Source organism: Orcinus orca, chromosome 13 (genome assembly GCF_937001465.1).
Source record: "Orcinus orca chromosome 13, mOrcOrc1.1, whole genome shotgun sequence".
In the NCBI taxonomy this organism is placed as follows: Eukaryota; Metazoa; Chordata; class Mammalia; order Artiodactyla; family Delphinidae; genus Orcinus; species Orcinus orca.
Genome location: NC_064571.1, coordinates 13,237,162 through 13,249,009, shown reverse-complemented (window position 1 = coordinate 13,249,009; position 11,848 = coordinate 13,237,162). Strand labels below are relative to the sequence as shown.

Here is an 11,848-nt window from a genome sequence, read left to right as displayed (position 1 = left end):
TTTGCCATAAATGTTTGTTTATTAAAGCCACTTATAAAAGCATAGTGCAATCCCATTTTTAAAAAGTATATATTTTATATATATGCATAGAAAATAATCAGGAAGAATGTATACCATAATATTAACAATGGATTATTCCTGAGGTAAAGAATTATGGGGGATTCTTATTACCTTATCTATTTAAGTCTTTTCTTCCAATGAGCATGCATTTCTACTACAACATGGTAAGAGAGGAAATGCGTGTGTAGGGCTGCAGTTTGGGCTCTTAGCTTCCTCACCAGAGTCTGTCTGCTACGTTCCCACATCTGCTGGTCCAGGGGAGGCCAGGGCCTGTACCAGCTGCTGTCACCATTCTGCCTTTACAAACTATAAAAACTCACCGATGATCCCAGGAGCATGTTCAAATACAAAATCTCAAGTTTAGAGAGAGCTGACTTCCATTCAGCTTTCCTGATGCTCAAATCGTGTTTGCAAAGGGCAGCCTCTCCTCTTTCATGGGTCCTTCTGCAACGCAAGGGCTGGGAGAACCATCCTGCCTCCACTTTGGGATTTCACAGAGGTTTTCTTCAGAGGTCTAGTTGTTCATTTTCCAGGATTCAGTTCACCCCTTCCACTTTATTTGAGGAATTCCTGTCATCTGTATTGTCTCGCGCTTAATTATTAAAAGGTCTGATCCTGTTCAGCTACATCGTAGAACTCTGTCAAGTTCTCTTGTCTTATTTCATTACCTCCTCGGGGCTCTGGGCGCAGTAATGGGTCTATCACAGGTGCTCAAAAAAATCACTTGTGGGCTTCCCTGGTGGCACAGTGGTTGAGAGTCCGCCTGCTGATGCAGGCGACACGGGTTCGTGCCCCGGTCTAGGAAGATCCCACATGCCGCGGAGCAGCTGGGCCCATGGGCCATGGCCGCTGAGCCTGCGCGTCCGGAGCCTGTGCTCCGCAACGGGAGAGGCCACGACAGTGAGAGGCCCACGTACTGCAAAAAAAAAAAAAAAAAAAAGAAAAAAAAAATCACTTGTTCTCTTGAGGCTTGAGACACAGCTCCCCATTCTGAGACAGAGGCCTCCAGAAGAGAGACCTGGACTGTGTGGAGGTCGAGCCCCGAGCCCTGCTGGGACTCTGATACAGCTGCTGCCCATCTCTGGGCTTCAGCCTCCTCCTTTGTAAAATGGCTGGGGAAGAGGTTGGGGCTGAGTGGGTGCCGAGGCCCCCGCCAGCCCTCACAGCCTGGTTCCGAGAACACAGCTTGCGGTAGCTCTGGCCTACCTCCCCTTTACCCCAATATGGGAGCACAACGGTATTATAACCCTTGCGGTGTACCCTAGACATGGTAGAGTCTCGTTTTGTGTCAATCAAAGTAAACACGTAAAGAAAAAGTTAACTCTTCCCACCCCACCCCCAGGAAAACAATACTAATGAGAATGAATACATAGGGAAGGAAGGAAGGCTGGAGGAACCAAAAGGGAAGGACTCCTGCTCTCCCTGTCAGGAGAGTTCTCAGTTTGAAGTCTTGTAGTGGCTGTCACGCGGGGCCCGTCGCATGTTAGGTGCATCTCTCTGAAGGGCTGGGCTTGCCTCCCTGTCTGACCACAGGCCTGGAAGAGAGGCAGGTGACCATCACTGCAGCAAGAGCCCCTGCAATGCGACGCAGCATCCACCCGTGTCGACCCACCCCTCACCAACCTCCCAGCCTTCATGGGGGTCTGAGGACTTGTCCCTGCGGCACCAGCATGGCACCGGGTGAATGACCTCAGCAGCCCTGCCAAGAGCTTTCCTTGTGCCACCTTGTTTCATCCTCATGGCAACCTGAGGGGTAGCCACGGGGGATGAGAAGTTAGAGAACGTGCCCAAGGTCACACAACTAGGAGGTGGTGGAGCCAGGATCTGAAGCCAGTTAGCCCAGCTTCTTAGAGACTTTGTCAAGGTCCCCATGGGGGTGGGAGAAGCAGGCTGGTAACCAAGCCATCATCTGACTTGATTCTCAGCCCTCAGGAGGATCACAGTGATAGGGGAGGATGTGAAAGAACCACTGTCGTCAACCAAGCAGAGCTACTTTACCTGAAAGTCCCTTTGACAACCCAAATTTGATGCTGCACTAAAAATGTGTTAATTCAGTACTGGGCTGGCACCTTCTAAACGGGCTGATTCATCGTGAGTGTCATGTCTACACACACCATCCTCCAAAACCTCTGTGTTGAAGCTGAGCTGCCCTTGGTCATCACTGAGTTTATTAACTCGTGTGTGAGTTCCTCATATTTTTATGCAGATTTTTAACCTGCGTAGCTTTGTATTTCAGGGCAGAGTTTTATTCTCAGTGGCTCATTTCAAAATGAGAATTTTCAGAAAAGATAGAGATAAGGGACGATTCTCCTCCAAAAGCTCCCAACTGTACCCTGAATATTGAAATTGCTAAAAATCCTTCTCTGCTTTTAAAGAGTCTTCATCCCCTTGGTATATCACCTCTAGTATATGCATTGGAAATTCATTCCATTTCCACTGTTAAAAATAATGATGTATAAGACAGTGAACTTGGGTTCCTGCAGAGAAATATCAAGGAGTGTGAAATGCGAACCCCAGGTATAAAACTTGAAACATTTTCACCTCCCGAAAGGAACTGGTGAATATAGTTGGTTATCGTTAACGCCCTCTGCCTCGGCCCCCAGCCACAGAGAGGAGCCTGGGCTTTGAATAGCAGTTGCAGCTCTGCTACTTGCTAGCAGTATGGCCTTGGACAAGTCACTAAACGTCCAAAGGCTCAGTCTCCTCGTCTGTAAAACGGTGGTCACAGTAACTATTTTAAAGGTTGTTATGAAACTTGAAACTTTTTATATATATATATATAAAGTGTACCAGTGATATATGGCACTGGTACACTTTAGGCTTTCATCGAATGGTTGTTATTATTCAATATTCTTGATAATTGGAGTGTAAGCATAACTCTGCCACCTTGGGTAGGTTTCCTGATCTCTGAGCCAGTGATCTGTGAGATGGCACTGCGGTGTTTCCCCCGTGGGGTTGCTGTGAGCATGAGGAAGACCCTGGGTGTAAGTCCCGCCACAGAGCTGGGCTAGAGTGGGCGCTTGCTAGATGTTAGCACAGCGCTGCGTGGCCGAAGCTCGAAGGAGGGAGGAGACTGAGGCCTCTCTTCCGGACACTGTTTTTCGTTTTTGTTTTTGCCTAATCACTTCAGAACGATCATGGGCTGGAACTGGATGAGGGAGTCGGACTGCCAGATAGCTAATTGCCCCTAACCCCTGGTCCTCCTTTCTTCCCACTGCAGTCCTTGGCAGCAAATCGAGGCCCCGAATTGCCACAGGGAAATTAGGAACTGAGGCCGTTCTTTATTTGGTTCAGGTGATAAAATTGGCTGTCTCAAAAAAGGCTAGACCAAGCCAATAGGAAAAAATAAGTTTTCTTAAGAAAAATACAAGACCCAGCTGGAATCATCCAGATAAATTGACCTCAGGTCTTTGGAGGAGCTAGGATTAATCGGGGGAATCCTTCAGATGGGCTTTTTGATACTAGGCCAAATAAGACAGACATTTCCTGAAGTCATACTTCCCTCCCGCTAAGCCCGACCTGGGCCTCCATTTTCTCCCCAGTGTCAGGCTTCTGCCACTCTTTGTTCAGGCTCTATGCTGACTCCCTGGCCCCCAGGACTCCACTGCCATGGCCTCTCTCTGGGAAAGTTTCCCACCATCTGCTGCTTGGGAAGCCAGGACCTGTGTCCAGGGCTGCCTGGGGTTAGCAGGCCCAGAGGTTATAAGAGACTCACCTGGGACATTTGCAGACGCGTCTTCGGTTCCCTGGATAAGGAAAAAGAAGGGATAAAGTGTCTGCCCCATCACGACGAATAGTTCCCAAATATGGTTTCTCCTTCACTTTTCCTATTTATTTAGGATTATAACTTTTTTTTTCCTAGTGTGGCTATGACTATTTTATGTAAAGCAAACAATAACTACATCGACATTATAAAAAAAGACATAAACTTGTAAAATGACATTAGTGCATAATGATGATTGACACTGTGAAGATTAATTTATACTATAAAGAAATAAGCTGTAAAGAAAGCATGATATAATATTTATATTTCATGGTTTTAATAGTTATTATTAAAATTTTTAAAAATTGTAGTCGGTTTACAATATTGTGTTAGTTTCAGCTGTACGGCAAAGTGATTCAGTTATACAAACAATACGTATATATTTTTTCAGATTCTTTTCCATTATAGGTTATTACAAAATATTGAACATAGTTCCCTGTGCTATACAGTAAGTAAGATTATAACTCTTGAGAGTCCAGGTGAGGGCTTCTTTCCTATCCCTCTTTGTATCAATTTAAAAAACATTACATATATACGCTACCAAATGTAAGATAGATAGCTAGTGGGAAGCAGCTGCATAGCTCAGGGATATCAGCTCGGTGCTTTGTGACCACCTAGAGGGGTGGGATAGGGAGGGTGGGAGGGAGATGCAAGAGGGAGGGGATATGGGGATATACGTATATGTATAGCTGATTCACTTTGTTATAAAGCAGAAACTAACGCACCATTGTAAAGCAATTATACTTCAATAAAGATGTTAAATAAAAAACATTGCAAATACAGATGTGGGTGAACGTGGGTTAGTACAATCACCTGCGTGGGATCCAAGACGGGGTGGGGGGCTCGCAAGCAGGGAGACCAAGGATAAACCACTGCCTGTCGTGGTTCTGACCCAGCCCTCCCAGGCACAAGTCCCAGGGCCACAGAGCCCCCCCCCCACCGCGCCCCCCCCCCCCACTGCCCCCTGTCCCAGGCGTTTGTAATAAGCCCAGACCTGTGCGCTTGCTACAGGCTTTGCCCATGGAACATCCCACCCCTGCTGCTGCCGCTCCGGGGCACTGTCTTCCTAAAAACCTCCCGGAGAGTGGAAAGAGCAGCGCGAAGGCGTCTTCCCGCGTTCTTTCTCCAGGAAAGACAAAGGCTGCGCCTGGCCCTGCGGAGCAGCTCGGAGTCCCAGGAATTGCAACCCCGACTCCCGGCAAGGGCTGCCTAGAGCGAAGCCGCGCAAAGGGCGGGAGTCGGGCTGACTCTCCCCGCCGCGATTCCCTAGGACTTACGACGGTGGCAGATGACCGTGATGACCAATAACAGGAGAAGGATGGCGCAGGTCCCGGCCAGGGGCGCCCAGATGTAGATATCGCAGGAGAAATCCAGCCCCCTTGTGTCTACTGACGACACAGAAGACGCCGACATTTAGGAGCGGGCCCGGGATCCCTCACCCCACCCAGCCAGCCGGGGCACTTCCTTCTCCCGGCTCCGTCTCTCGGTTTCCCCACCACTCGGGCTGCCCTCGGCTCCACCTTCAGGATCAGGGTTGCCCCTGGCGAGGGCTCTCCCCGCGGCCGCCTCACCTGCGCTGCCCGCCGAGGGCCGGCACACCTCTGGGCGCGGAGACACAGTCTGCAACGCTTTAGTGGGCGCCCGCGTGGCTGGTGGCGTCGCCGGCGTCGTGGTGGGCTTCGCTGCGGGAGCAACAGAGAGTGGTTAGGGGCCGGGCTGGAGCTGTGCACGCGAACCCTCCCCACCGCTCCGCGCGCCTTGGCCAAGTGGGCGCCTCCTCCCGATTTTCCGCTGGAGGAGCCGTAGACCGCCGCCCTCGCGGAGCTCTGCGCTCAGGGCAGGGGAGATGGGGTGGGACCTCCTGGTCCGCGAACCGTACCCGGCGCCTCGGACGTGAATGCAGGGCCCGTTCCCCTCCGCCCGGCCTCTCTCCAGGGCTCCACCGGAAACCTCGTGGGCTTGGAGGTGATACCCGCATTTTAATGACCAGCAAAGGGAGGCTCAGAGAATTTAAGTACAACTTGCCCAGGCTCACACAAGCCCGGAACTCGAGCCCAGATCAACCGGACCTAAAAAGCCATCTTCAGTTCCTATCCAGTCGCACTCTAGCCCTAGCCTCAGTTTCCTCATCTGTGAAATGGGAACAGTATCTAAGTAACCCCGAGGGGCGCTAAGAGGCTGGAAGCGTGTGAAAAATGGACTCAGACTGAGCCCCAAACCCCACACCGAGAGGTGCCACGCCCCTGGCGCCCGGACCTGGCAAGAAGACAGGCACGAAATTGCTGAAGTACATAACCGAGTTGCTCATGAACGAGCAAAAATAGTAGCCTTGGTCCTCCTCGTGGAAGCGGTGCAGAGTGAGGTGGAAGTTGGCGCCCTCGGCCTTGGTGCCGGAGATGTAACTGGTGTCCAGCCCCTCGGCCGGCTTGGACCGCGTGCTGGAGAGGTACATTAGGAAGATGGGTCTGGAGGCGTCCCCGGGCTTCTGGTAGAGCCAGGAGCAGCTCGACGTCATGCTGGACTGCAGCACCTCGCAGTGCAGCTTCACCTTCTCGCCCAGGCGAGCCTGCACCTGCACCGGCGACATCCGGAACGAGAATGACTCGAGGACTGTGGCGGCATCTGCGGGGCACACGTAGTGAGGCTGAGCCGGGAGCCCCGCGCCCCCCGCCAGCCCCGGCCCCGTCTTCCCCAGGGGTCGCCAACTCACGGAGCAGCAGGCCCAGCGGCAGGAGCAGGGCGGTCACCGGCGAGGCCATGGCGCGCTCCCCGCGGCGCCGCTCCGCTAGCGGCTCGAAGCTGCGGAGGAGCGCAGGAGCCAGTGGGACGCCGACCGGGGAAGTTGCGCCCTTCGGCCGGCCGCGGAGCCGATTTCGCGTTCGGAGGATGTGATGTCACGTGAAGCCCCGCGGAGGAGAGAGTCGCCCTCCTTTTCGCGGTTGTCACCTTCCAGCCCAGAGAGGGGGCTGGGGGCCGTGAATGGGGGCCGTCGAGGCAGCCTTGACAGGAAGCTGGGAATGGTTGAGAACCACGGGTTTGAGGACAAGGAAAGGGGCTTGGAAGTGGCCCTTGGAATGGCTCTCCTGTGGGTGTGACAGCGGCGGAGGATAGAGATGAGAGATTTCAAGAAGGGAGGGTGAGTGAGCAGGAAGGAGAGAGAAGTGTCCACTTCCTTTGCCCTCACTTAAAGTGGCCCTAGCACCGGCACCTTGGGGCTTTGGGGCCGTAAAATGGGCCCTGAGGGCTGAAGAGGAGTTCGTGACTGGCCCACTCCTCCGGAAATCCAAGGGGCAGCAGCCACTCAAGGCTTGTGTGACCTCTGCTGACCATACCCTTCAGGCTTTCCCCAGCAGCTGAACCTGGCCACACAGCCTCATTCCTTCCGGTGTCCACTCAGCAGCCTCCACATCAGCCCCTCCCCTGGCCAGTCCCCCAGGCACCCTGCTGTGAGCATTATTCTCCGAAAGGCGATCCGATGGTGTCACTCCCGCAAACTTCCATGACCTGCAGGACTGCGTGGCAGCTCAGCCCTGGCTTGGCTCCTAGCCTTTGGGTGCTGGCTCCTCCCAAGCCTCTGCTCTGGTCTTTCCCATCCACCTACCACTGCAATCCCACAGGGCTTGAGATTGTCTAAACTGTGGGCTTCTCTTGCCTTTGCTGTTCCCTATGCCTGGAGTGCTGTTCTGTTTCCACCCCGGGCCCCGCTCCCGTGCTAGGGGACTTGGACCTCACCCCTCTGTACCTCTGTCTATGACTGCTTGGTGGGGACAAGTGTGCAGCCTGGGTGAATGTTTGGGTGGAGACAGTTCTCCCCGTCTGAACCTGACACACACTTGGCCACTTCTTTTTTGTCTGCTGCCGTCCGGAAACCTTCCGCCCCATAGTGGGTGCCCTCTCTCATTTCTTCAGGGTCTTCCCACTTTGCATCCCATAGTGGGTGCCCTTCATGCTGCTGCTTCCTGATTCTAGAGACAAGCCACCTGGCATTATCTGTTCCAGGTGTCTACCCAACCCGTGAGTTCTGCCCCGCGGCAGTGGCGAGAACTATGTTCCAGACACACACCCACGCCCACCCCCACAAACCCCCCCCCCCCCACCGCGAGGTCGCATGTCACATCACAGCTTGGGCTGAGCTGTGTTTGCAGAACTGTACTCCCCTCGTGCGGTCTGAACTTAAGTGTTGGGTGGGCTTTTTTTTTGTTGTTTTTTACTTTAATTTCAACCCTCTCCCCCCGCCCTCCGCCCAAAGCATCCAAGGTGCTTACTCTAACGTGGACCATTTATATTTAGACATGTTTTTAAAAGTGTCTTTTAAATTACAAAAGTTATATATTCTTGGAAAACTTCAGACAATACAAAAAAGAGTATGGGGAAATTTCCCTGTCTCAGCTCTCCTCGCCATCATTCATTCTCCAGAGAAAACCACTGTTAACAGTTAAGTGTGCTCCTCAGATATAATCTATGCATAAACAGCTGTTTATACATCATTTTTGACACATGGTTGTACTATACACATATTTTTTGCAACTTGCCTTTCTTGTCTAACAGCAGAAGAAAGCTTTCCATGTCAGCACCTGTAGATCTACTCCATATTTCTAAAGAGGTGCATTTTATATGGGTGTTCCCTAACTTAGTTTTCCTATTAATAGGCATTTAAGCAGTTTCTCAATTTTTGCAATTACTAGTAAGGCTGTAGTAGATACAATGTATCTGTATCATTGAGGAGTCACTCATGCACATGTAACATTTTCAGATGGAAGACAGGCAGGTTGGGGAAGGAAAACCCTTTGTAACTGTAAATATGACTGTGGCACACAGCAGTGGGTCCCCTGGCATATCAATATATGTGTGTGTGTGTTCCTGGCTGTGTAGACACAGTGCTGTGCCTTAACTTACATCAATGAGGGTGACAAAGGAACAGCCAAGTCCAGATAGGCCACTGACAAGGCAATCCTCTTTTTAGATAGTTTCCCATTTTGTTTCGTCTCTGTTCCCACTGCAGGAATGTTAGATGGCCCTTCTGGCCAAAAGATGCAATCAGGAGGTGGTGAAGAGGATGGTCAGCCACAGAGGCATAACTTGCTGGTGGAGGAAGCATTGGAGGAGAGCCAGAGTCGACCTGCAGATATTTGGATCTTGGGAACCAGGTCCCTGAGTACGATGATGGCCAGATTCTGAGGTACAAGACTTGAAAATAGAATCGTCCTATCCCAGTCTCCTGGAAGTGAACTGCAGCTGGTTTGGAGGTCTTCCAGCCTTGCAGTTAAGAAAAGTGTCAGCCATGTGTGTGGCAGCCCCTTTTGTGCAGAGCATGACAGAGGATGGGGGGATGTCAGGGCAACATGTTAAACCCACCAAGGAGGCTTTGCGACCCCAATGATATTTTTCGCAGAACTCGTAGATTCTCAATGAAACCACAATGACATCCGCCCTGCAACAAACAGGAGAACAGATGCAATTGTGTAAGTTCTGGGGATGCTTGTTTGCTGCAGGGCCAGGTGTGCAGAGGGCTGGGTGGGACCTGCCAGGTAAGCTTCCACATCCCACACTGTGTGGCACTCACATGGGGTGGATGAAGAAAGGGGAACTGTAGCACTCTGTCAAATAAACTCCTTATTTTTAGATATCCAGAGAGAGAGAGAGAGAGAGAGAGAGAGGGAGGGAGAGAGAGAGAGAGAGAGAGAGAGGGTAAGAGAGCAACCCATTTCTATGCTGAATTTAAACAGGTCTTTGTTTTTTCTCAAGGTGTATGTTCTTAAGCCATGGAAATACTTTTTTACATTAATTAAAGACTATTCAGAACGCATAACTGCGCAGGGCAGTGGTAGGAAATTAATCAGCTCCTAAGACGCTGACTCAGGGCCAACCCGGAATCACGGTGTTGGAAGTTGCCTGCTATCTCCCCTTGCCGGTCCAAGAGACGTTACCGTCTCCTTGGACAGAGTTAGCTTGTTTGGGCCTAGAAAGGCCTTTGAACTCTAGAATTATCAGAGCCTTGCTTTATCTCAATCACAAATACCTCCTAATTCTACCTCACTTCTGCCATTTCCACTTTTCCACCCCCCAGACTCCCAAGTTCAACGGGGCTACTGTCATCTCTTGTCTGGACTTTTGCAGTGGTCTCCTAACTGGCCACCCCACTTCTACTCTGGTCTCTTCCAGTGCTTTTGGTCCCTTTCAGTGAAGATCTTGTCCTGCCAACCCTGTGCTCCATCCTGCAAGGGCTTCCCATGATCCCCCAGAAAACTGGGGGATCCCAGATGTTGTCTGAGGCCCTGCACACTCGTCTCTGCAGCTCATCTTTGTCCCCTCCCACTTGCCTCCTTCACACCTCCTAGGCTTGGTGCCTCTCTGTTTCTCCAAGGAGCCCTGCTCCTTTCCACCTCAGTGCCATTGCCTCCATGCTATTCTTTTAGCCTGGCTTGTTCTCAGCTCTGCTCTCTGCTTAGTAAACTCCTCTTCCTTAAGACCCAGTTCAAGCATCTCCTCCTCATGGACTCAGCCCCTTGCCCCCTCCCTGTGCTCCCAGGCAGTACAGACCATATGCTTCTCAGTGTCACCTGGACCTTGGGCATCCCTGGACTGAAGCACTTATTCTGCACAGCAATGGTTTGTTTGCTCATCCAGCTTGATGACCAGACCCTTGGTGTCTTGAGGAAGTGACCTTGTATTGTTCATGTTTATATTGTGGTGCCTAATAGACCATGGCACACACTTGGTCTTTAAGAAACTCTTGTTTTGTAAAAGCTAAATGCAGCGTAAAGCAGATCAGAGGAGGTAGAGATTGCTCATTTCAGGTAAGAGTGCTCAGGAAAGGCTTTACAAAGTGGCTGGTTTGTAGATAAGGTAAGAAATAGGAGAGAGGTTGCTTAGAATGAGGCACTTGACTTCTAATCAAGATGGTGCTGATACCATGTTTTAATACATAGTAATGGTATGGTTGAAGGTAAAAGAAGGAGACGGAGGAAGGGGAGAAGATAGATGCATTCAAAAGCAAGGTGAGTGTCATCCTGGATGTAGGGGTGGAACCAGGGCTGAAATCTGGGGCCATCTTGTTGGGATCTGTTCTTGAGTCTGTGTCTTGGGTCAGGATTTCTCTTGGTGAAAGTCTGGAGAAAGCTGTGCGCTTCTCCATAGTCATGGCTCACATAGGGCTGCTCCCCTATAGTGTCGGGAAGGCAGGCCAGAGACTGGAGCTGTGGCAGTGTCACCACTGGACAGGAGCCCAGAGCCATCAGAATAAGGCCTGGTTCTGACTGTGGGCCCTGAAAAAACCCAGGAGGATGCAGTATAAACAGAGAGAGATTTTTTAAAGTTCCCATTCAAGATGAGATTACATAGACACTCAAAATTCAAAATATATGTAAAGATATTTAACTAAAATTGGGATGGGAGTTCACTCCAGAAGAGATGCAAATTATAGAACAATCTGAAAAGAGTTTGAAACAAGAGAACAAGAAGGTGTAGAAAATGCAGAAATTAAACAAGAACAACTGAATAAATACTGATAAATACTGAGCACACTGGAAATGAAATCTATATATGGATTAGATATAAACTAGGATACACTCTAGATTAGACATAGTTGAAGGGACAATTAGTGAAATGGAAACTAGCATTGAGGAATTCACAGAGACTGCAATGCAAGGAGATAAAGACAGAAGCAGTTTGAAAAGCTATTGAGATGTGAATCAGCACTGTGAAATGTTTAATGGGATTTCAGAAAGAGGAGAATAAAGGGAGTATGGAGAAGGAAAAATGGAAGAGACCATTGCTTATGATTTTCCACAATTAAAGACACAAGTGATCAGATCAAAAGTGCTCCCAGAATGCCAAATAGGATAAGTAAAACTATGTCCATCTCTGAACATATCAAGATGAACCACAAGACTTCAAAAGCAAAGAGAGGAAGGCAACCCAGGAGGCCAGAAGAAGTTGAGATGATGTTTAAAATATGCTTGGGGGAGCCTTAGTCACAGTTTGGATGGGGTGAAGAGAGTAAGAAGCTGATCTGTGATGGGAAAA

At 50.2% G+C, this 11,848-nt stretch overlaps 1 protein-coding gene across 2 annotated transcripts; it reads right to left on the bottom strand.

Annotated features, from left to right (window-relative positions):
• Positions 1-7,789, bottom strand: CD8A (CD8 subunit alpha). Of its 2 annotated transcripts, none has more exons than XM_004286651.4 (6): positions 6,534-7,789; positions 6,080-6,445; positions 5,395-5,505; positions 5,101-5,211; positions 3,776-3,806; positions 1-1,595 (listed from the first exon to the last, which is right to left on the bottom strand). In XM_004286651.4, the coding sequence occupies exons 1-6, from the start codon at positions 6,580-6,582 to the stop codon at positions 1,544-1,546; spliced, it is 720 nt and encodes a 239-aa protein (XP_004286699.1). In that variant the 5' UTR covers positions 6,583-7,789; the 3' UTR covers positions 1-1,543. The 2 variants fall into 2 exon arrangements, with proteins under 2 accessions (XP_004286699.1, XP_012394903.1); XM_012539449.3 differs by having other exon boundaries at positions 5,101-5,208; positions 6,534-6,752.
• Between the last annotated feature and the right edge of the window lie 4,059 nt (positions 7,790-11,848).